Source organism: Mirounga angustirostris, unplaced genomic scaffold (genome assembly GCF_029215605.1).
Source record: "Mirounga angustirostris isolate CCGP_5_RB_7025 unplaced genomic scaffold, mMirAng1.0.hap1 SCAF_6, whole genome shotgun sequence".
Lineage (NCBI taxonomy): Eukaryota > Metazoa > Chordata > Mammalia > Carnivora > Phocidae > Mirounga > Mirounga angustirostris.
The window spans coordinates 51,974,707-51,999,386 of record NW_026991714.1 but is presented as its reverse complement, the minus strand read 5'-3'; the positions used below and the strand labels follow the sequence as shown (position 1 = coordinate 51,999,386).

Genomic DNA, 24,680 nt, shown 5'->3' with positions numbered 1-24,680 from the left:
CTGCCACAGAATGATTGTTACTGTGTGGTCATGAAGAAACAGGACAGGATACAAAGGCAGAGGAGGGAGGTAATGATAAGGATGACTTGAAAGAGAAAGTGACATTTGAGTCTTAACTAGCAAGGAGGGGCACCTGGCTGGCTCAGTCGGAAGAGCATCTGACTCTTGATCTTGGGGTCATGAGTTCAAGCTCCACATTGGGTGTATAGATTACTTAAATAAATAAAACTTAAAAAAATTAACAAGGGAAGACAAGGACTGATATTTTGGGCAATGAGAACAGCATATGTGAGAACCAGAAATATCATAAAATACAGCATGTTGGGGAAGAAGCTTCATGAGAACATTGGGCTTAAGGTGTCAAGGTGACAGATGTATTGGAAAGGCAGGAGAGGTCTAGATTGTCTGAAGGGTGTCTTATTGTTAGGGTTGTGTGCTAACCTTTTAACCTGTGGGCCAGAGGCTACCTTCAAATAGTTATGTAATTAGATATGGTGTTTTAGGAAGAAAATTTTGGAGACAGTGAGAAGTAAAGGGAAATGTGGAGAGACTGGTAATAAATATGGAGAGTGGTTAAACTATTAGGGTAGACCAGGGGAGAAATCATGAAGGCCTTTTGAACCAAGGCTGTGACATCAGGGATGGAAAGGGCAGGGTACGGGGACGCTGAGCAGCGTTTCCCAGGTGCCATCAGAGAGACATGGGAACGATTAGATGTGCTTGATGATAAATGCTAAGTCATTGCTATTCTCATTGCTATTCTCTCCTTTATTTCTCTTTCTTGTCCTCTTTACAACTTCCCAGTCCTGTCCTCTCTTTAATTTTAAGGAAAGGAGCTGCATATAAAATGCTTTTTGTAGGGAAGGCAGCTTATTAGACTTCACATATTCTTACTTACTGCTCATTTAGTGATAACCATTGTGTCCCTAGATGATTGAGTAGTGCTATCAGATAAGCTTCTGCTTGGTTCCGCCTAAAGCATTAGGGTTTGAACTCCATTAATAATTAGACTCTCACGGCGCCTGGGTGGCTCAGTCGTTAAGCGTCTGCCTTCAGCTCAGGTCATGATCCCAGGGTCATGGGATCGAGCCCCGCATCAGGCTCCTTGCTCCGCGGGAAGCCTGCTTCTCCCTCTCCCGCTCCCCCTGCTTGTGTTCCCTCTCTTGCTGTGTCTCTGTCAAATAAATAAAATCTTTAAAAAATAATAATAATAATAATTAGACTCTCAGAGAAAGTGACCAAACCAGTTGATCTTTTAGCCAAATTTAGTGCCTCAAAATCAACAACTTTGAGGGAGGATTCATATGACAGGGGGCATTTCACTTCCTCCGTGGTGTGCCCTTCCCTGAATTGGTAAAGAATATTATCTCTGGCAATTTTGTATCAATGAGTTATATAAAAGAAGACATAACAAGCCACATGTACTTGGAAAGTTCCACGAATATAATGAAGAGCTATTTTTCCTTTATGATGCTTCTCAGATTTAAGCATTGCTCCGTGGCCATGGCAACCACACCGGTCCAGGCTTTCTTCCTCTCACATTTGGCTCATTGCAAGAGCTTTATGACTTGTCTACCTTCAGTCTCTTCCTCTCTTATACTCCCTTGCCCTCTGCTACCGGATTAATCTTTCTAAAGATTTGTCTTCATTGTATTATTCACCTGTCTATTGTCTGAAATAAGCCCATCATCTGGCATTCCATTTTCATCATAATCTGGCCTCAGATGTACCTATTAGGCATATTATTGCACAGTCATGGGGATTCCCTAATGTCCCAGTCATGGGCCTTGTTTCTGCTCCAAGTCTATAATGCCACTGAGGATAGAGACCATATTACGCATTAGTTTTATATTCCACTAGCACCAGGCACAACTCTGGGCTTATGGTGTATACATAGAGAATTGAGTATTTCCTCTTCACCTTTTGCCCCTGAGCTCATTTAGTCCTCTCTATTCCCATTTGGTCTAAGGGGTGTTTCTGCTTATTTTGTGTTGTTAATTTCCTTCTCCTTCCCAAAGTAGTTGACAGTTTTATAGCATATATTATCCAAAGTTTGCAGGACATTTTAAAAACCAATATTATATCGTTGTTTTTAAATATAGAAACCTCTCTCTACCAAAAACCACAATGACTCAGCTACTTGCATGTCTAAAATGGTTTCTGCAGTTTTAGGTGGCTAGTCTTTATGATGGTTATAGATTCATAGTAGCCTTTTTTGGAAGCCTAACATTTGGTATTAATCCTGGCATTACTACAGTTAACCAGGTAGACCTTTTGTACAAAGATGTGTATAGACATAGGTTCAGGGGGATAAAAACAACCTGACACTCATGAAAGATATATTCTACAATGCTTTTAAATTTTTTAATGCCACTATGATATTTTTATTCAGTGTCGTTTTTTATAAAATTGAGATAAAATAACTGCCTTGTCATAAGAACATAGAATAACTGTGAAGAACAAAGACTATAAGGTAAGCTTACTTACCATCTGCTACACAGAAGTAACTAAATTCATTCCTCAGTAAACCCACAAGTTTCTGTGTTATGGCCTTGGGGGGTCCCCCAGGGAGAGCTGAAACCATAAATATTGAATCTATAAATGTTAAGGGGTCATTTTAGTTGACTCCCGGTTGCTAAAGAAAAGAGAGATTCAGAAGGCCCTGTAAAATAATAATCCTTTAAAGTAAAGATGAATGAATGAAAAAAGAAGCTGAAACCAGAATCTTATTTTACATTTATGTTTTTCTCTACTAACTTCAGTAAAGATTATTTAAAACTCTCCCTCATCTCCCCCATGAGCCTTGCCCTAACTTTTCTAGTTGGAGAAAGAGATCATACATGAAAAGAAGTAAACAGTTCCAAGTAGTGATGAATGTTGTGAAAGAAAGAATACAAGAGAATCCAGTGTGTTACTGCTCTCCATTAGATAAGATGGTAAGAGAAGGCCTCTGTGAGCAAAGTAACATTTGAGTTGAATGACGTAGTGGACCCAACCATATGACGACCAGAGGCAGCAGCAAGTACAAAGGCCCTAAGGCAGGAGAGGTTTGTGTGTTCAAAACAGAGAGGGGGGCTAGTGTGAGTGGGACACAGTGAGTGAGATGTAGACAGGAAGGAGGTGTGGTCAGGGAGCTAGGCAGGGGCCAGAGCAGTAGAGACATATAAACAGCAGCAAAATGTTGGCATTTGGGTTTAAGGGGAAGCCAGTATAAGTTTTAAGCAAGGAGAAGTTGTATCTGATTTATGGTTTTAAGACATTTGGATTGAAGGGTTCTGGTGTGTGGAATGTGAATTGAAAAAGAAGCGAGAGAGTGGGCACCTGGGTGGCTCAGTTGGTTAAGCGACTGCCTTCGGCTCAGGTCATGGTCCTGGAGTCCCGGGATCGAGTCCCGCGTCAGGCTCCCTGCTTGGTGGGGAGTCTGCTTCTCCCTCTGACCCTCCCTCCTCTCATGCTCTCTCTCTCTCATTCTCTCTCAAATAAATAAATAAAATCTTTAAAAAAAAAAAAAGAAAGAAAAAGAAAAAGAAGCGAGAATGGAGACAAGTCAGACGTTATTTCAGAAGGCCGAGTCAGGACGTGATCATAGCTTGGACTAAGGTGGTGACAGTGAAGATGGAAAAAGAAGACAGATTCAGATAATTTTGTAGAGAGAGCTGATAGGACTTCTAGATCAATTGGACTTGGAAGGCTTAGGGAAAGTGGGAAATCAAGGAATCAAGGATGTTGTAGAAATCGGCAGATGGATTTTGCAAGGGGGCACTTGGCTGGCTCTGTCAGAAGAGCAGGCAACTCTTGATCTCAGGATTGTGAGTTCGAGCCCCACGTTGGGTGTAGAGATTACTTAAAATAAAAACTTAAAAAATACTGACTTGTAAAACATGAACAAATCATTTCTTTTAGCAGTGATCTCATTACCACATATTATAGGAATGGAGTAAGACCATGCATGGAGGTGGATGGCGTGGTGTCTGGCCCACAACAGGCACTTGTCAGATTTTTATTCTTACCTCCACCTCAGCACATTTTTATTAGGAATTTGTATTCTCATGTTACTAATTATTTAAGTCACCAGATTTCAAGCAAATGACTTGAAGTTCCATCAGGAAATATTATATGAGATTCAATCATTCATCAACTCAGTAATTATTTCCTGAACTCTTTGTATATGTAGTCACTCTACTGGGTGCTAGGAACAAGTTGGTGAGTGAAGCAAATGCAAAATGTTCCCTTAAGGAGCATTCTGTCTGGTGGGGTCAATTATTTCCCTAATAAAATATAACTAGTTATTAAATCACACCTGGTATAATTGAGAAGAATATCATGACATAATATGAGAACATCTCTTCATGGCTTTCATATTTTCCCTCATTTACCTCATTCATTCCCATATTTCACCAGTGATTTCTAAACCCATCCCTTGGCTCCATATTCATCTTTCCCATGGCCTGTGGAACATCCCCAAAAGATTGCCACATATTTCTTGCTAACTCCATGCATCCTGCGTCCTTTCCTGGCCGCAGTGCTTTCCCTATCAGTTATTACCTGTACTATCATCCTAGTTTACCAACCTAGAAATATCACAGTCATGATAATGTTAGCAACTTCATAAGATTACTGTTTTAAACCTTATTTCCTTAATGAAAAATGAGACTCGAAGAGGTTAGCTTTCCTCAAGTCACACAGTTACTGGACATCAAATGTTGATTTTATTTTATTTATTTATTTTTTAAAGATTTTATTTATTTCACAGAGACAGCGAGAGAGGGAACACAAGCAGGGGGAGTGGGGGAGGGAGAAGCAGGCTTCCCACTGAGCAGGGAACCCGATGCGGGGCTCGATCCCAGGACCCTGGGATCATGACCTGAGCCGAAGGCAGACGCTTAACGACTGAGCCACCCAGGTGCCCCCAAATGTTGATTTTTAAATACAGGTCTGTCAGGGGTGCCTGGGTGGCTCAATCGTTGAGCATCTGCCTTCGGCTCAGGTCATGATCCAGGGTCCTGGGATCGAGCCCCACATTGGGCTCCCTGCTCGGCAGGAGGCCTGCTTCTCCCTATCTCACTCCCCCTGCCTATGTTCCCTCTCTCACTGTGTCTCTCTCTGTCAAATAAATAAATAAATAAATTCTTAAGAAAAATAAATACAGGTCTGACATCTCAGTTTTTCTTCTTTCAGTAACAACATTTTGAAGGATTGTTAAAATTTTTAAAGGAAAAAATGATAGAGGAAAAACATTCCAGAAAGAGGGAAGAGCATCTTAAAAGGCTCAGAAATATTAAAGCACCAATATCTCTAATCAGAGAAATGCTTATCTTTCATTCTCCTACACATATTTTATCCATTTTGAATGCTGAACCATTTCAAGAAACAATTATGGGGTAGCCATTATGTAACTGCCTCTGCTCAGTTTTTAGGACAAGAAGAAGAATGGTACATGATGCCTATCTCTAAGTGCCTTAGCAGGGGAGAGGGACCCTAACCATTGATTTCCATGCAACTCATTAAAGTATAAGCCTGCAAGTGCTGTGCAGGAGACAGCACAGGTGGAAACATGGGGAGCAAACAGCGGGCCAGGTGTCCCAATGTGGGATTGAAGGGTGGTTCCTGCAGGAGGTAATATCAGAATTGAATTTTGACAGATTAAGAAAAGGTAAGTGAATTAGAGGGGAAGCACAGTTCAAGAAAAGGAGACATGGAGTTACCAGGTATATGCAGGGAACTCCAAGTACCTTCAGTATTGTAGATAGTGGAGACCCCAGCATGTCATACCTCGGGCTGATCTCAAAGCAGAAGAGTTGGGAGTGGAGAAGAGGGGATAGTTTTGAGAGATGGTGAGGAGGTTGAATCCACTAGACTTGAATGATGGGTTAGAGGTAGAGGGAGGTAAAAGGAGGACTCTGGGATGACACCTGGGTGTCTACTGTATAATTGGGCAGATGATGGGGAACCCATTAGCCAGGATAGGAAATGTCAGAGGAGGATCTGTGCTGGAGAAGAAATGGTGACTTTGGACGCTGAGATCAAGTTACATGTGAGGCTGCATATATCCTGTAAGGAGATAGATATACAGGTTGGCGGCTCTGGAGAGAGGGCTGATCCTGTGGATGTGTTGTTCAGTAGTGATTAACAAGAAGAGTATGGATAGGATCACCAGGGTACAGGTGATGCTCTTTGAGTGTAAGTTTTTACTCTGTTTTTGTTTCCATCATTTCTTTTAGAACCCAAGAAACACTAGTCCCTCAGTATATTCATAGTGACATGACTGTGTAAATCCTGTTGTTTCCACTGGACTAATTTGATTAGCCTCTAGGATCCAGCCTGTTTAAGTCTACTTCCTTCACTGTTTAATAACTCAAGTTAGATTTTAAACATTTGGGGGCTCCGTGGGGAGCCCTGCTTCTCTGTCTGCTTCTGCTTCTCTCTCTCTCTTTGTCTCTCATGAATAAGTAAATAAAATCTTTAAAAAAATAAAGATTTTAAACATTTGGTAGTTATCCAAAAACTATAGTTGCAGTTACCACTTACTAGCAACATGATCTTGGGCAAGTCCCTTCACTGTTCTAAGCTCAGGTGCCTCCAATGTGAAAAGGTCATAATTGGTTGTTAGGATTAAATGCAGTAATGCAGACTCTAAGGGCTTGCATAGTTCATAGCCTTTATCGATCCTGAATAAATAATAACTGTTATCATTCATACTATTAGTTACTCACATATCTACCAGACTTTGTGATGTATAAGTCACTTTGCTAGGCCCTGCATGGAGCAAATAGGAGTCTGAGATAGGTAAAGGAGCCCACCACGCAGGGAAGACCCCTGTGTATCTGTTCTACTACGGTCACGGAAGTCAGCCTGTGGCCATACTGAGTATCTGCAGGAACCGAACTTCCACGGGAGGTGAAGAGGGAGCAGATCACCTCCAGTGAAAGTAGACGAAAAATCACCTCCATTCTCACCATCTTGCTACCTCTGAAATTCTACTGAATCAATCTGAAGCTGTGAGGCCGGAGGCAGGGGCAAGGAAATAATACAGCCAGACTACCTATTACCATCGTTATTCCAGAACATGGACTTGTCTATGCAAAAAAGCCCTGACTGTCCCCATCTGACATATTCATTTTATGGAAACAAATTCACTTGCTAATACATGGGCTGACCCATATAACTACTCCACTGAAAATATTATTTTTCACAGTGACAGCTATTAAACTACACTTAGCATTCTATGTAATATGAAGATGCCAGAGTTAGCAAGTTGAATAGAGAACTGGAGGTGGACCATGGGAAGAAGGTAGAGGCAATTCACAACTTACCAAGATGAATAAAGCACCTCATTATTTTTTTTTTTTAAAGATTTTATTTATTTATTTGACAGAGACAGAGATAACGAGAGCAGGAACACAAGCAGCGGGAGTGGGAGAGGGAGAGCAGGCTTCCCGCCAAGGAGGGAACCCGATGTGGGACTCGATTCCAGGACCCTGGGATCATGACCTGAGCCGAAGGCAGACGCTTAACGACTGAGCCACCCAGGCGCCCCACCACCTCATTATTTTTAACAGCCATGACAAACAGTACACCCATACACTCCTACACACTTGTAAAAATAAAAAGTAAAATGCTGATCCAGCATGAGAGAATCAAGAAACAGTCTGGATTCTATAGATCATTATTTTAATCCGATCAATTTAACATAAAAAACAGGCCCCTGCTAACATTTATTTATGCTTCGGCTTACCTTGAAAATAAATGTGAGCCTTAAGCAAACTGCCCAGGGAATGGGATGAATGACTGAGACAGCATTCCATTTTCAAGGCGGCATCACTAACAGGGCTTCAAGAAAGCTGCTCTTAAGTGGACACTGTGGCTGAGCTGCCAGGGATGTAGCCTCTCTAACTGTGTGAGTGAAGAAGAGAGTGCTCCTCGCTTAAAAACCGAGAAGGCAGATGTCCTTTATTATCGTAAGTGTGTGTTCAGAAGTGATTATTCTCAAGGCAGGCTTTTGGATGCCCCTCTCAACTCAAATCTATGAATCTTAGATTCTTTCACAGCAGAGAGCAGGCAAAGGCTCCGGGTCAATTCCATGTGAAATAAAATGGTGAAGCACGGTTTTCCTAATAAGATAGTTGTTTGTTTGTTTGTTTGCTTGCTTGTTTGTTTTTGTAATCGGCTACATTAATTGAAAGACAACAACACTGCAGGAAATGCAAGGTTCCCTGCCAAGCAACTGGACTCTGGGATCTCGGCTTCCTGGCTCTGCCGAGAGTAAGTTTTATGATCCTAAACCGGTCACTTATCCGCTGTCTCAGTCTTATCATCAGTAGGATAAACATGTTAGACTCTGATGCTTTCTAGGGTCTAACAGCACCACATTATTTTATGATTCTGCCGTCATATCCAGAATATCCTTCTTAGTGTGAGCAGTGCTTTACTGAGGGACATTGGCCAAAAAAGCGTGTTCTGCCCAGGTGGTAGGATTGCTAACACTTTAGAATGGTCCAGAAACCAGGTTATAGGAGGTCCAGTTAGCAGGGATGGTGAGCTCGGAGAAAAGGAAATTAAGACTACCTTCAAATATTTTAATTAATGTTACATAAAGAAAGTAAACTTAATTCTATATATTGTTATTATAAAATATATCATTATATTGTTGTTATAAAATATATTCCCCAACCCAGTGACTAGAAATTTCACATTTCTGGCTTACTGCAAGTAGTACTTTCTAAACAGATAAATGTCCAATAATAAAATAAGAAGCCTTTTGAGATAATTGTCAATAAAGATAAGGAAGTAGAGGCAAAATGATCAACTTTTTTTTTTTATTCTTGTTAATCCCCATACCTTACATCATTAGTTTTAGATGAAGTGTTCCATAATTCATTGTTTGTGCATAACACCCAGTGCTCCATGCAGAATCTGCCCTCCTCAATACCCACCACCAGGCTAACCCATCCTCCCACCCCCCTCCCCTCTAGAACCCTGTTTGTTTTTCAGAGTCCATCGTCTCTCATGGTTCGTCTACCCCTCCGATTTCCCCCGCTTCATTCTTCCCCTCCCGCTACCTTCTTCTTCTTTTTTTTTTTCTTAACATATATTGCATTATTTGTTTCAGAGGTACAGATCTGAGATTCAACAGTCTTGCACAATTCACAGCGCTTACCAGAGCACATACCCTCCCCAGTGTCTATCACCCAGTCACCCCATCCCTCCCACCCCACCCCCCACTCCAGCAACCCTCAGTTTGTTTCCTGTAATTAAGAATAAAATGACCAACTCTTAAAGAGACTGTAAAAGTTCTTGCACTAATAAAGGCATTAAGCTAGAATCTGACCACAAGAATTGCTACAGTAACTATTCAGCATGTTAGTAAATTACTGTTGGTGGGAGAAAGTTCTTTCTTCTATTAAAAAAAAAACAAAATTCCTTTAACGTGGTTATGCCTTAAGTCTTATGAGAGGTCAGACCATTCTTAAACACTAGGTAAATCTATAATACTTTACAGGAATCTTTTTTTCCCCTTTGAATTCCTATAAACTTGTCACCTGAACTACCCACCATGATGTCAGTTAATTACGGATTTTATTTTGTACTCCCAATTCTTCAGGGTATGAATTCCAGCTACAAAATAATGAGACTCGGGGCGCCTGGGTGGCTCAGTTGGTTGGGCGACTGCCTTCGGCTCAGGTCTTGATCCTGGAGTCCCGGGATCGAGTCCCGCATCGGGCTCCCTGCTCGGCGGGGAGTCTGCTTCTCCCCCTGACCCTCCTCCCTCTCATGCTCTCTGTCTCTCATTCTCTCTCTCTCAAATAAATAAATAAAATCTTTAAAAAAAAAATACTAATGAGACTCATTTCCCTGTGATACAGCCTATATGCTCAGTCTCATTACATTTCATTTTAGCCTTTTCTTCAAGTAGCGTGAATAATACATAAAGTTAGAAGCAGCATCTGGTGTATCTTTCTACTTCCAGAAGCATGTAGCAGAGCTCGATCTTGAATGGCAGAACATGTGCTGTGCAGGATTTTACACGTATGCCAAGATACCAATAGTACTTACTGTGTCATCTTTATTTGACCTATTTGTTGGATCTTAGGAACTTGCCAAATTATTGAGAGTTCATCTTTCAGAAAGTTGTCTATCCAGGGGCATCTTGGTGGCTCAGTGGGTTAAGTATCTGCCTTGGGCTCTGGTCATGATGGAGCCCCAAGTCAGGCTCCCTGCTCAGCAGGGACCCTGCTTCTCCCTCTCCCTCTGCCCTTCCCCCTGCTCGTGTTCTGTCTCGTGTTCTCACTCTCTCTCAAATAAATAAATAAAATCTTATAAAAAATAAAAAAAATAAAAAGTTGTCTATCCTACAAAAAAGAAATAACTAGAGAATTCAGTTTTTGCCCTTTTACCTTTCCAAGTTGAGAAGAGTATAGGTCCTTTCTTACTTACTACTAAGTGTTTAAATCTTCAAGGTTAGAACTGAAGAGGCAGTTGGTCTCATAGGAATGTCTTTTATCGGTATTTGGCTAATTCTCTTTTTAATAATACGTTCAGAGTTCTTTTTGTCTTTCTAACCCTAAACCAGGTGAACACAATGCATTTTATACTTGCTCTCCTCTTCTGTAGGACTTCCTGGACAGACTAGCACCCACCCTGTTCTAGGCACTTTATATGCATTAACTTACTAAGTTTTTAGAGCAACTTGGCTAGATATGTGACATTAGCATTTTACAGAGACTCAAAGAATATTAAGTAATTTACCTATGTCATACAAGTAAATATGACTAAACGATAGTATAATAAACAATGCCCTATTTTGCTCCTAGAGATATGTTTAATTCTCCTTACTCTTGGGTTTAGGTCCAGGTCAGTCCCACTAGTAGGAGCCTACTTTTGTCTGCATCCATTGTGAATACCAAATATGTGACTAGATCATTACACAGTGTTGTTCCTCCTTTTATGGTGTCCACATCCTGCTTTATCTTTGTTTGAATGCCTCTCTGAGTTTAAGCTCTTGCAGATTAGAAGATGTTTCCTTTTTCACCTTCGTAACCCCTGAAGTAACTACTTAGCATGTTTCTTTGCACTCAATGTTCTTAATTACAATTCCATAAAATTAAGTCGAATATGCTTTTCATTTTACAGTGGGAGTCTATTTATGTCCTGCACATGCCCAGCAATTATGACACAGTGGAGTGGCTCAGGGAGAGCACTCAAGCACGAGGCTCTGCCCCACCATCCACCTGATTCCAGCACTCCAGAGAGAAAGCCTTCTATTTTTTAGACTATGGCTTAGGGACCATTGCCTGGTCCTCTTCGCTTTTCTCTCACTCTGCCTCATTGCATGATTCATCCAAATTTCCCGTATTAGCTTCAACTTGCTGTTGAACTTCCTTACAGATTGTTTTTAAAAAGTCTTCATACTAGGGAGGGCGCCTGGGTGGCTCAGTCGTTAAGCGTCTGCCTTCGGCTCAGGTCATGATCCTGGGGTCCCGGGATCAAGTCCCACATCGGGCTCCCTGCTCGGTGGGAGGCCTGCTTCTCCCTCTCCCACTCCCCCTGCTTGTGTTCCTGCTCTCACTGTCTCTCTCTGTCAAATAAATAAAATCTTTAAAAAAAAAAAAAAAGTCTTCATACTAGTTAGTGTAAGGAAATTTGAGAAATCATGTATTTTTAACTGGTTAATTTAGAAGTCTTTTTCTACCATTAGTTTCATCTTTGGACTACTTTATAACTCAAAAATTTATTTCTCAGAAGTGTACTGTACTGAATCTCATCAGCAATAAATAAATTACTTGGAGAGTTGGGGAGGAAGAAGAGAAAATGCTCACTGAGATGACTCACTCTTGTATGGCTTCAAAAATGCCTGGAATCCATTCTTCCATTTCACCAAGTGATGTTCTAGAAGAGTTGTTTTACCTGATACTTATCAACAGCTTATTCTCAAAGGACAGCCTGAAAAATTATGGAAATGTTGAAAACAAGGATGATCCTGGGGGTGGAGGGCTGCTTACAGAGGGTGCTTTATTCTCCATAGGGTGATACCTGCCCAGACGGGTTGGGATTGGGCTGATGTCCCCATATATGCAGAACTGAATCAGTAGGTTTCTAAGAAGTCTGGTTCACCTTGTTGTAGAAAGGAAGCTGAGAGGATGGGGATGGACATTACAACCTGGGATGTGTTCATTCCTCTGCGGGTTCTAGCCTGGAGTGCAGGGAGGTGAGACCCCTCTCAGTGTGGTCATTTCCAGGCAGGGGATGCCTTCGGGGCCCAGAGGGACCTTCAGCCTTTGCCCTTTTCACCAGCTCAGCATGTTCTGGGTCCATGGGAACAGAGCTGTAGTTGCACTATGCTGTTGTTCCCTTTCCATCTTCATCCTCACTCTTAACTGCGGGTCTGGCCTGTGAAGCCCGAGGACCTGGATCCACTTCTGCGTTTCAGCAGCTACATCTTCTCCTTCCCCCACGGTGCTGGCTCTGCCTTCTCTGGTTCAGCATCTTGGTTCGGGGGCCTTCTCCCACTTTCCCCTTCCTCCTGTTCTTCCTCAGGCTGCTCACTGCTCCAAACCCCATGCCTTCTGCAGGTATCTGGTATGGCCCCAGTTCCTCAGGCTGGTTGGGGAAGGTATGCTCTGGACTCATGCCATCTCCCCATAAAACCACTGCTGCTCTCCCAGGAGGGGCCACTCAGAGCCCAGCCTGAACCTTACCTTCACTTCCTCAAGGATAATGCATTTTTGAGGGGCAGGATGATGGAGAGATGAGGAAAACTGAAATACAGGACCACTTGTTTGTAATTGTTTTAAGTGTAACTCAGTTTGCTCATTAAAATATCATACTTTGGCTATTACATTTAATAGAACTTCTTTTGTGAGCATCAGAGCCAAACCATAGTTCCAAAGTCTTTTGATTAATTTTGACTTCTTACCAGAATCCGTTTGGGCAAGAAATTCTTTGTTTCTGGTTTATATAAGGAAAAATAAATGCTTCGGCCAGTGTTCTTTGAAACCAAGTCAGTTGCATGGAAACATTTCCCCTAGCTTTTAAAAAATATATCAATCCAAAAAAAAGTCCTATAAGCAAAGGAGTCACTGAATTCTCCCTTCCTTTGCAAGTAAAAATGTCCCCTTGTTCTTTTTTTTTTTTGTCCCCTTGTTCTTAAACGAGAAGCTTCCATGACAGTGCTTTTCACATTTACACAGCAGTAGCATAGTCTTTTCAAACAGAATCTCCTGTAACTCCAGTATGTAAACAAGATAAAAAAGGAGCTGTTCCCTGAGGGTGAGGGTGTGTGTGTGTGTGTGTGTGTGTGTGTGTAGGGGTAGGCTATGAAAGGCCCAGAACCTCTGCCCTCAGCCTTACAGTCTCCCCCTTCGAGCTGAAGAAGCCCCACCCTGGGTAGCCCATCAGACATTTCCTCCAGAACCTTAGGGATCTGAATATATATATATGTCATATTCTAATGGTTTTGATCATTTTACATTAAAATCTCCAGTTTTTTAAGAAATCATTTTTGGAGGGGCACTTAGGTGGCTCGGTTGGTGAAGCGTCCAACTCTTGATTTTGACTCAGGTCCTAATCTCAGGGTCGTGAGATAGAGCCCTGCGGCGGTCCAGCGCTGGGCATGGGGCCTGTTTAAGATTCTCTCTCTCCCTGCCCCCCCCCCCAGCACACACATGTTCTTTCTCTCTATATATAAAAAAGAAAGAAAGAAAAATTGGGACGCCTGGGTGGCTCAGTTGGTTAAGCGTCTGCCTTCAACTCAGATCATGATTCCAGGGTCCTGGGATCGAGTCCCACATTGGGCTCCCTGCTCAGCGGGGAGCCTGCTTCTCCCTCTGCCTGCTGCTCCCCCTGCTTGTGCTCTCTCTCTCTGACAAATAAATAAAATATTTAAAAAAAAGAAAGAAAAATCATTTGGGGGGGAAAAAAGAAAGAAAGAATTTATGGAAGAAATAACGGCTTGACAACAATATATATAAATATCTTATTTGAGATTTTGTTAATACTCAGGGCACCTAGGTGGCTCAGTCGTTAAGCATCTGCCTTCGGCTCAGGTCATGATCCCGGGGTCCTGGGATCGAGCCCCGCCTTGGGCTCCCTGCTCCATGGGAAGCCTGCTTCTCCATCTCTCACTGTGTCTCTCTCTGTCAAATAAATAAATAAAATCTTAAAAAAAAAAGATTTTGTTAATACTCGAAATGTTTAACAAAAAAAATGTTTTATTGAGTTTTGGAAAAAGGAACTAAACAATATTCTGTTAAAGCAGGCAATATTTCCCTTTAACCCCAATTCTGTAATTAATCTATTTCTTTAACCAAGATCAGAGAGATAAGCTGATGTTTCTGTTTTGTTACTTGCAGAGATCTATAACTCTTATTTGTCAGAGCAGGAAACTAAGATTCAGAAGGAACCAGCAGTTGTTCTCTTAGTCCTCTTACTCTGTATCATATTACAATTTACATGGAGAAACTGACCTGGTATTCACCCCAGAACCCAGAACAAGATTCTGAATATGATTAGTTAATTGTTAGCTAAAGTATAGAAACTGCTCCTAAAGGGGATCTTGTCTTTTTGCCTTCATTTGGCTGTAACTGATTATTCACATCAAGGAAGTTAATATGACACATACTAAGACTGTAAAATTTTAAAGCATGGATAATCCTCAGTTATATTATTAGTAGGGAAGGATTAATTTGAGCAGAGCATCAAAATAATGTTTTGAGCTATTAAATGAGTGTTTATCAGGGTCTGTGGCTTAAGAAAGTTATTACTGCTCTGAGAATCTCAACTTCAATGGTTCCTTAGATGTATGCTCATTATTAATATTGTAGGTTTTTATGTTTTGTCATACTACATGTTTATAGAAATCTTACTTTTAATTATGGCTTCCCAGAATGCTGACATACTTCACATTCTAGCATTTCAAAAGTCATTATTATTGCATAAACACTGCAACTTGAGGGTGTGTCGTTTCTTGGAAGCTCGGTCTTTGCTCTCTGTTTATCCTGTATCGTTTCGCCCTAAACCTCTCTTCTGTAGAGCTTTCAGTCACCGAACCAGGATTGGAGCATCCCACTTTAAATATGCAGCATAAAATCAGACTTTTATCTGTTGTCGTTATTAGAAAGCAAGAGTGAAGAAAGGTCAGCCTTTTAGCTGGCCGGCTGGCCGGTTCTTCGGAGAGCATTGCATGTGAAGAGAAGCTAGTTCGTTTGTCTCGGGCTTTCGGCTTCAGCAGCATAAGCCATCAGACTCACACTGGTTGAAGGTGGACTGGGAGGGAGAAGCACATCTGTCCAACGGCTCGCCATTGGCTTCTTATTACAGCATTCTCCCCCGAGACACTCTGCATGCTCATTCACCTACCTCCTTCTCTTCCCTCCCCTTCCTCCCCTACCCCTTCATTACTGATTCCGAGCGAGAGAGGCGGCGGCGGCCGCAGCGCCCCTTGTCACGAATCAAGGATTGCAATGAGCTCATCCTTTTCTCCTTGCAGCTTCACAACTGCCCTGGCTTCCCGGCTACCGCTGCTGCTGTCTGCTCACACGCGCGCACACACGCGCACGCACGCACACGCGCGCACGCACACGCGCGCGCGCGTACACACTCACATGCTAGACCCTTCTGAGCTGCTGGTACATTTTAACACATGTATCTGAACTCTCCTGCATCACTCTTGGCCATTTTCTTGCATTCGATTGCTTTTGCCGTTTTTTTATTTAGATCAAAATTTGATTTCATTTTCCAGTCTACTTTGGGGCTTTTGCACAGTGGATAATTTAGCCAAAATGCTCTTCCTGTGGAGACGTTAGCTGACAATTCCCACCACAGCCTGGCTTGTGCGTGCTCCTGGGGAGACCTAAGCCTGGCTCCCCTCCCACTGCAGTTCTCAAAATTGTGGATAAGAGATCCAGCTTTCTCATTCTGGATACCTACTTACTGCTCATGGAAGAAGGGGTGCCCTGCCCAGCCCCAGCTGCTAAGCTCACACCTCCTGTCAAAAAGTCCCAGGACATGCACGACGAGAGGAACAAGCTGGTGAATGAGTATGCATGTCGGGTGCTGGAACTTCTGGGGATGGGGCATCGTCTGTTTGTGCCTCGGCTTCTGGCGGTGAGACTGTTTTTCATTGAACTTCATTTGTAAGGAATCTGCCACCCTCTGTGAGAATTCCTGTATCCCTAAAAGAGGCTTGCAGTCTCCTTTTTCTCCTCTTCCCCACACTACCAAGCAGGAAGTGCTCAGTGGCCGCTGCCCTGGGGCTCTGGCTGAGCCTGCTCCAGGCCACTCCTTAATTGGCTAGAGGAGATCTGGCTCTTTTCTAAAAGCCCAGGGCCACATTAGTGGCATTATCTCTGTGGCAGGGGAAAAAAAAAAAACATGTTTTTCTGGCTGCCTAGACTCAGCAATAAAGCAGAATACCCAAGTGCTTGATGTAGGCATTCTGTTATTTACGTCTCCAAAAGGGTTAAATTTCACAACAGACGTTATTGCTACCTATCTAGAGTACTGTGGTTTGCGTTCTAACCTCACCATTTGATTGCCAACTTGATTTTTTTTTTTTTTTCTGGATAGGGAATTTTACCCCCTAAAAATCCCTGGGTGGGAAATTGAAAATTTCTCTCCTGGAATGCTCGAATTGTGTATCTATGAAGCAGTTTAAAGCTGTTGGGTCTGTGCTGTGAATCTGGGAAGTCTGGCTTGCTTGTTTTTTGATTTCCTGAACAAGAGGAAAATCACCCTTCCTTACTTCCTACCAAGGGTTAAAATTAAATACCCACAATCGCTGGTGCAGGTTTCTTTTTAGTGGTTTGAGACCTATACCTAGCAACTGTTCTATAATGTAATTGGTCTACAGTAGTCCTCTACCATTATTTGGTAATTGAACAAGAATAATTAAGCTTTGTCTATTTTATACAGTGGAGTTTAATGCCATTCCAGACTGTTCTTTCGTTATGGTTCTGTCATATTTGAGTCTTTTCAGAAGTACAATGTTGACTGAATTTAACACTTTTCTCTCATGTATCTCTCTTCAGTCTAGTTCATCTCTGTTTATATTATCTTTGCAATGATCAATTCAGTCTTCATGTATGTATTTGCATGCAAGTATCATCCCCCTTGTTTAATCATAACAACATTTTAGGTAGCTGTATACATGAGGGGTTTTTCACCCTGAAGAAAGTCTGTTTATCATTGTGAGATGAAGTTAGAAGCAATGACCAGCATACAATTATGGGGGAGGGGGTATTTTTGAGAAATACAATTTCTTTGTCATTTAAGAAAGAAATAAAAAGAGTTCAATGCATATGTTTTGGTGCCCAGGTGAGGTCATCAGTGCTCACTTGAATTCTGTTTCCCTGAATCTCATTTTTCTTAATAAAAGAGAAAACTGAAGGTTTATGTTCTATTAGAAAGGAGTTTGTTGGTTTTTTTTTTTTAAGTGAAATAAAAAGCATTTTATTCAGGAGCTCTAACACTGTTAAGTGCTAAAATATATTTCAACAAATTCTCTACATCTCTTTGAGAAGTCCGTTTTGGGTCTCATATACTTTCATATTCTTAAAGACTACTTAACTCTGTGGCTCCAGGGCTCCCCCTCCTAACTTTCCAGTAACCTGGTGCTGCCTTCCTTTGGCACTTTACACTTTCAGTGCTTTGAAGGAAAACATAAATGTAACTAAGACTGTCTCTCATACTTAAATCTGCATTAGGGTTGAATTTAAACTGCCTCTAGTTTTAAAACAGATTATCAGCAATAAAATCCACAAGGAGGTGGGTTCATAAGCGTCAGATCTTCTGGAGGTCATGTGGATCTGTATGTCGCAACCATATGAAGTTATCTTGGTTGCCCAGTTAGGTATTCAAGGTAGTATGTTTCTCAGGTTGTTTTGGGCTCTCACATTCAGAGTCTAGGTAATGGTGCCATTTGCATTACACGTGAAAAGTATGTACTGAGTTGTCTATAGGGTCATTTGACAATCTCTAATTTTGTTATACAGTATTGTACTTAAAAGATTATTGATAGAACTAGGGTACTCTACAGTTTGGGAAATCACATGCCCTTTAATTAGCAATATGGCTGTGAACTGAGATAAGCTATCCAGTGAGTTACTGCGTAAAGTTTATTTAGCATGTGTACCAGCAGGAAGTACAGTTGTTCAGCCTTGTGTTATTGGACTGGCTAATGATGTGGGATCGATGGCTGATCTGCACAGGGTGGTCCTGAGAGGAATCCTGCCACATGCAATATTGCAATCTTTCCATTACCACTGAAAAGGGCAGGCACTGAAGTTTTGGTTTTTAGATAGGTTTTAAACATGAATGCATGTAGGTTAAACACATGTAAATACTTTATTTTACTTTAAAGATTCCAGTAGTTTTTCTTTTTTCATGTAAGTTAATTTTCTTGATGGACTGATCAAATAAATGAAGATTTGCCAAGACAGTGTTGTAGATTTGGACTTTGAGCCTTATTCATTGTCCTCTGTTTCACAGAGGGACCATCAAACTACTAGAATACCAAGTACATTTGAAAAATTTGTCTTAAGTTTTCTTTAAATTACCTTTGAAATTTTTGCTTCTAGTCCTTCAGAGGTACACCTAGTAAAGAATAATTTCCCTTTAACAAATCAGGTACAAGTACTTCATTTTAGATATTACCCTAAGGCATAAATTCTATGTGCTGACTCACCGAACACACGTTTCTTTGGTGAAATTAGAATACTTCATTTTAGATATTACCCTAAGGCATAAATTCTATGTGCTGACTCACCGAACACACGTTTCTTTGGTGAAATTAGAATACCAGAGCAAGAGATACAGGTATCCTAGATACCAGCTAAGTAGTGTTTCCCTCTCCTAAAGCCTGTGCTTCCAAATGATTTCAGACTTCCAAAAATCTGTCTCTACTGAATAGAAATCCTGTTAGACACTATAAAGGAAGAAAAAGCCATTTGTGGTAAAAATAGTGAAGGTAAGAAAGAGAACCATACCTAGATTTAAAAAAAATAACAATCCCCTAAAATAATCAAATCTAGAATTTGCTGCTTATCTGAGGCCCTGGAAGAAAGACTGATCATCCAAGAGTCGTGAGAGGTTCAGAATAGAAGCATCTAGAGCTAACACCCAAATGTTAGAACTGTTCCTTTCCACCCACCCTGCCTCTTTAAAAAAAAAAAAAAAAAAAATCACTTTAAAATGTGATACTCTTGCACTGAATTTTTCAGTGGGAAAAACACACTCAAAATGGTATCAGCGGTGACACATAGCCAGAGTCCATACTCTGTAAGTGTGTGAAATTTGAAGAAATAGGAAAAACTTTTATCCTACTCCTGTTCAAAATCTCCCTTTTCTCCCTTTAGATTTTATTAGCTGTTATATGGCGTGGGAAGTTATTACCAGGTCGTTCTGTATTAGTATCAGTGTTGGCTATAGTTTCAATACTGATACTGTGGGCACTATGCACAGTGACTCCAAAGGAGGATTGATTATTGAAATGAAAAACCAGAGGAGCAAGTATGACTCCCATTCTTACTTCTGTTTTAACTGCTGCAACGATTGCTCATTGAAGAGAGATTACAACTCTTAAAACTTAAAGACCCAAATATAAAAGTTGCCATGCATACTTCTGATGCCCTTCAAAATGTAAAAGTCAATTTTTATATTAAAATAAGTCCTACATCTACTTTTTAATTTGCATTTTATTAATTGTGACTTTTTAACACTGGGTGTGCTTGAAGTGGAGCTTTTATGAATTCATAGAACAAATTTATGTTGGTGTCTATCGTGTGCCTGGCAATGTGCTTAATTCATTTTACTGGGGGAAGTGGGAAGGATACCTAAATTAACATCCTACTTAAACAAACAAACAAAAATCCTACTTACCTTTTCCCTCTGGATATTTCTCTTTACCTACTTGAAAGGAAACAGAAGTAGGACTGGTTGAAATGTTTTTAATTGTCCAGGTAATCTTTTTATATAATTCTATTCACATGAAGAAAGAAGTAATACCCTTTGGAGGTGTAATTGATAAACATGTTCCATATCATCACTTAAAAGGATTTGACAGCAAGTTTGGGGAGCAAAAGATGAGTATTAATAAAACCACTAATTTTCAAAAGTTATCATTTATTCTTATTTAAAAGCTGATAGTGTTCTCTATTTTGCAAGGAAAGAAAACATGTCTTTGCTTATTCAGATTTCCCTGACTCTAGTCTGTGTTACCTTCTGGCTAATATTACTTAACAAATAATGTCAGGAAAGTAATTGCATTTTCATTATGATACTTTTCCCTCATGATCATTCTGAAGGCAATATAGAAAAACTCTTAAGAATTTCCCAGTTGAAGAACAGCCTTTCCAGCTGAAATCAGTTCTTCTAGCCTGACGGAGTTCTGCTGTAGTGAGCACAGATGGATAACGATATCCAGAAGCTGGCCTCTCCTCTTTTAGATACTTGGTTTGGTCCTTGAAATGTTAGTCTGCCTTTTAGGGGTGCATTTTTAAGGCTTGAGTCTTATCACAAGATCATGTGGTAAGCTTCTCTGCATTGTCAGGGTAGACAGGTAGCATTCATACATACAAATGTAAACTTAATTATAACTGTTAATTAAGTTTACATCTCTGTAGCCAGTTTATTAATAAGCCGTCATGTTTTAGTTTCATAGAAAGCGCTGCTACTTATATTTTGGACTAATACTGTTACATTAATGCTTGACGGTTGTGAAGCATATATATTTAACAAGATGATATGTACAGGGGCGCCTGGGTGGCTCAGTCGTTAAGCGTCTGCCTTCGGCTCGGGTCATGGTCCCAGGGTCCTGGGATCAAGCCCCACATCGGGCTCCCTGCTCAGCCGGAAGCCTGCTTCTCCCTCTCCCACTCCCCCTGCTTGTGTTCCCTCTCTCGCTGTGTCTCTCTGTCAAATAAATAAATAAAATCTTAAAAAAAAATGTATGTACAATATGATTCAAATTTTCTTAAATATGTGTGTAGGGATAGGAAAAAATGATTATAAGCAATGTAACAAAATGTTAATTATGTTTATCTCTGGGTAGTGAGACCTCTTAGGCTTTTAAAAAATATTTTCCGTTTTGGGGAAAGTGAATATGTCATCAATAAAAAAATGTATGATCCCACTATGTATATACACACACATATGTATACAAATTATGATTTTTACGAAGTATTTAAAAAACCAAACAACTTTCTGATAAATTCTTAGTGAGATATCCAAGTTTTTGCAGACCAAGAGGTATCTATTCCTCAATTGTAGAGGGAAAAACCTCTCACATACAGCCATCAGAAAATGGAGAGTTACCCCTGTAAATTTATAATCTGCTTATGGCATAAAAAGATATTTGGAGGTGATACTTAATGATTATGGAAGTCTCTTAAAGATAGAAAATTGGAGGAAAAAGCCCTTTAGAATCAAAGTAGGACTGCAGATTATCTTCTGGAGCAATGTCAAGCAAGGTTTTTGTTAATATACTTTTTGCTTACTGGCGTGTTTCCGCCCCCCCCCCCCCCCCGCCCCTGCCAGGGTTGTCTTCTGGCATATATATATATGTGTATATATATATTTTTTTTTTTAAATTCACAATGAAATTAGCTTTATTTCAGTCCATGACAGGAATATAAGTTCTTACAACTTAGACTGCCTGCTTTATGGAATTAAAAATGTCAGTGAGAGCAGGGTACTGTTTTTAGCTACTAAAATATCAGTACCTGAGCATATTTGAGTAACAGAGAGACAACTTTCCAAACTGTCATCCCTTATATTTGTTTTGGGGCTCACAAAATGCACTCATAGGACTTACCTTATTTCCTTCTCAAATACTTGACATTGAAGATGCTCCCTTCTTGAAGTAGAACAGTAAAGATGTAGGCAGCACCACAATTTAGCCAGAGTTGGGATCAGAATGGATTTATTTCATCCTTTGCAGCCTTGTTTGAGTGTCTTTAATTGCCAGCTACTTCCTAGAAGCTGAGATTAGGGGACCGAATACCATGCAGTTTCCACATGTCTGTCTACCTGAGTCGTTCTGCTCTGTGATCATTAGAGCGCCTCTCTGACAGGGCTTAGCTGAGTGGGCCATGGGATCTGGAGCATCAATAACGCAAGCAGTGTCTTGGAAAGGACAGTCACGGGGCACTCTGAATTCTGCCTTCCAGAGACTCAGCCCCGGCTGGGCTTTAGCCCCACCCAGGTGGGGAGCTTCTTGCTGCACCTCCCCTGAGTGGGTAGCCTCCTTCAGACAGCATTTCTTTGACCTGGCCACCCCTCCCTGACCAGAGGTCACATGTCACAGGCTGTATGATTCCTCAGCTTTAATCCTCACCTTTCTGCTTTTGCACCAACTCAGAGGCTGAAATTAGGCCTTGGGCAGTATTAGGTAATCATGCTACTGCCTTCAGGCAAGGAACTGCACCACCATTTTGGGGCCATCTGTTACCAGGTAACTAGAGCTTGGTTGCCCAGAAAATAGAAGCAGTGGCCTCAAAGGCTTTGGGGTGGGGAAGATAGCTGCTCATCCTGCTTCCCCACAAACTCCAGAAGCAGTGTGTCCTGAGTTTTCCCGACAGTCACCAGAGAGCTGATCGTCAAAGCCAGTATCACAGGTGAGAAAGGAAGAGTGGGGATGTAGTGTGTCTGGTATATCTGGCAGCTGGATGCTTTCCCAGCAATTCAACAGTTGATACTTTGGTCAGAGAAGCCCTCTTTCAGGCTGATGTTTCCATAACAGTCTTTTCCAACTAAGTTAAGGTGAGCTGATAGCACTCTGTCATGCTAAACATTCTACCACTTACCATCACCATCATGTCTAAGTATCTACGAGGGAGGAAGTCAATCTGAGATGTACCAAGGCTTGTTTTTCCACTGCTACCCTTAGCCTAGCTCTACTTTCTGATCTAAAGCTGAGGCAACCTGGTACCCCTGTGGAAATGCCTGCTGTATGAATTAATAGATTATTCTATTTTACATGTTTCTGTTTAAAAGGTAAGGGAGATGAAAGTAGAATTCATTCATTCAGTAAATTTTAATTGAGTACCTCCTATATTCCGGTTATTATTCTTGTCACTGTGGATACAGCAATGAACAAGACAGACAAAGCCCCTTTCCTTAGGAGGAAACAGATGTAAAATGGGAAAATGCGTTGGTGGGAAATTACTTGATGGGCTGGGGGTGGGGGAGAATTTAAGTGCTCAGGAAAGGCCTCGCTCAGATTTTACATTTGAGCTAAAAATCTAAATCACAAAAAGTTGCTATCCTTATGAAAATCTGGGAGAAGACTGTCCAGGCAGAAGGAACAGCAAGGGCAGTTGCCTTCAGTTAGGAATGAACTTGGTGTGTACAAGAAACAGGAACAAGGCCAGTGTGCCTGGAGCTTGAGAACAGGAGGGAGATGTGGTTCAAGACGAGGTTGGAGGGGAAGGCAGGGGCTCCAGATCATGAAGGGTCTTGTGGGCCATGGTAACAATTTTGGATTTCATTCTGAGCACAGTAGGAAGCTCTGGAGGGCTTTACACAGAAGAACCACAGGATGTGAAAGGGTATCATCTGGCTATGATAAGGAGAGTGGATTGTGGGGAACAAAGTGGAAACCAGTTAGTGGGTTAATGCAATGGCTCACCTAGGAGATGACATGTCTAATGGCTTGGGGACCAGGGTACTGAAGATGATTCCGGCACTGTGAAGAGCAGGAATTTCTCTGACTTCTTATACTCTTTCAGGACAGCCTTTAAGGTTAATCAGCTCTACATTTGAATCTAAATAAAGTAATATTTTGAACTAGCGCATAGTTTATGATTTCTAGCCATCCTGGTTTGTTTTGTTTTTTCATTTTATTACTGAAGTTTTTGATAATTTCTGACTCTTAAAACATCTTATTTCTCTTTGGCTTACTTCTGTGTACCCTGTCTGCTTAATCTATAATTTGTATCAGGGTGTTTGCCAAAGATTGCTTATAGTTGTTTATTAAAAGGCCTTTCTTTTTTTTTTTTTTTTAGATTTTATCTATTTGACAGAAACACAGCGAAAGAGGGAACACAAGCAGGGGGAGTGGGAGAGGGAGAAACAGGCTTCCCACCAAGCAGGGAGCCCGATGTGGGGCTCAGTCCCAGGACCCTGGGATCATGACCCGAGCCGAAGGCAGACGCTTAACGACTGAGCCACCCAGGCGCCCCTGGCCTTTCTTTTTCTTTTCTTTTTTTTTTTTTAAATCAGCTCCCCACCCAATGTGGGGCTTGGACATACAACCCAAAGAAGATCAAGAGTCACCAACTCTACCCACTGAGCCAGCCAGGCGCCCCTTATTGTCTTTCTTATTACAAAATCTTTTTTTTTTTTTAAGATTTTATTTATTTATTTGACAGACAGATACATAGTGAGAGAGGGAACACAAGCAGGGGGAGTACGAGAGGGAGAAGCAGGCTTCCTGCAGAGCAGGGAGCCTGATGTGGGGCCTGATCCCAGGACCCTGGGACCATGACCCAAGCTGAAGGCAGACACCCAACTGAGCCATCCAGGCACCCCTCTTATTACAAAATCTTTACTGCAGAAAATACAGCAAAATATAAGGGTAAAAACCCCTGTGACCCCACTATCCAGAGAAACCTTTTATTTCCTTTCCATCTTTTTTCTATGCATGCATATATTTAATTTTAAGTGGTTATTTCTTGAAGAAGTAAATT

General features: G+C 41.2%; 1 protein-coding gene across 11 annotated transcripts in view; it reads left to right on the top strand.

Annotated features, from left to right (window-relative positions):
• RABGAP1L (RAB GTPase activating protein 1 like) overlaps nt 1–24,680 on the top strand; it is a 773,530-nt gene that overhangs the window by 597,579 nt on the left and 151,271 nt on the right. For 2 of the 11 annotated variants that reach the window (XM_064594296.1, XM_045877412.3), the window contains exon 1: nt 15,408–16,101. The exons of 6 other annotated variants lie outside the window; for them this stretch is intronic. In XM_064594296.1, coding sequence (XP_064450366.1) covers nt 15,934–16,101 — 168 coding nt within the window. In that variant the 5' untranslated portion in view covers nt 15,408–15,933. Of the gene's footprint in view, nt 1–14,993; nt 15,257–15,407; nt 16,102–24,680 lie in introns of those variants that run through there. 3 more of the 11 variants (XM_064594293.1, XM_045877413.3, XM_064594294.1) reach the window with 3 other exon arrangements.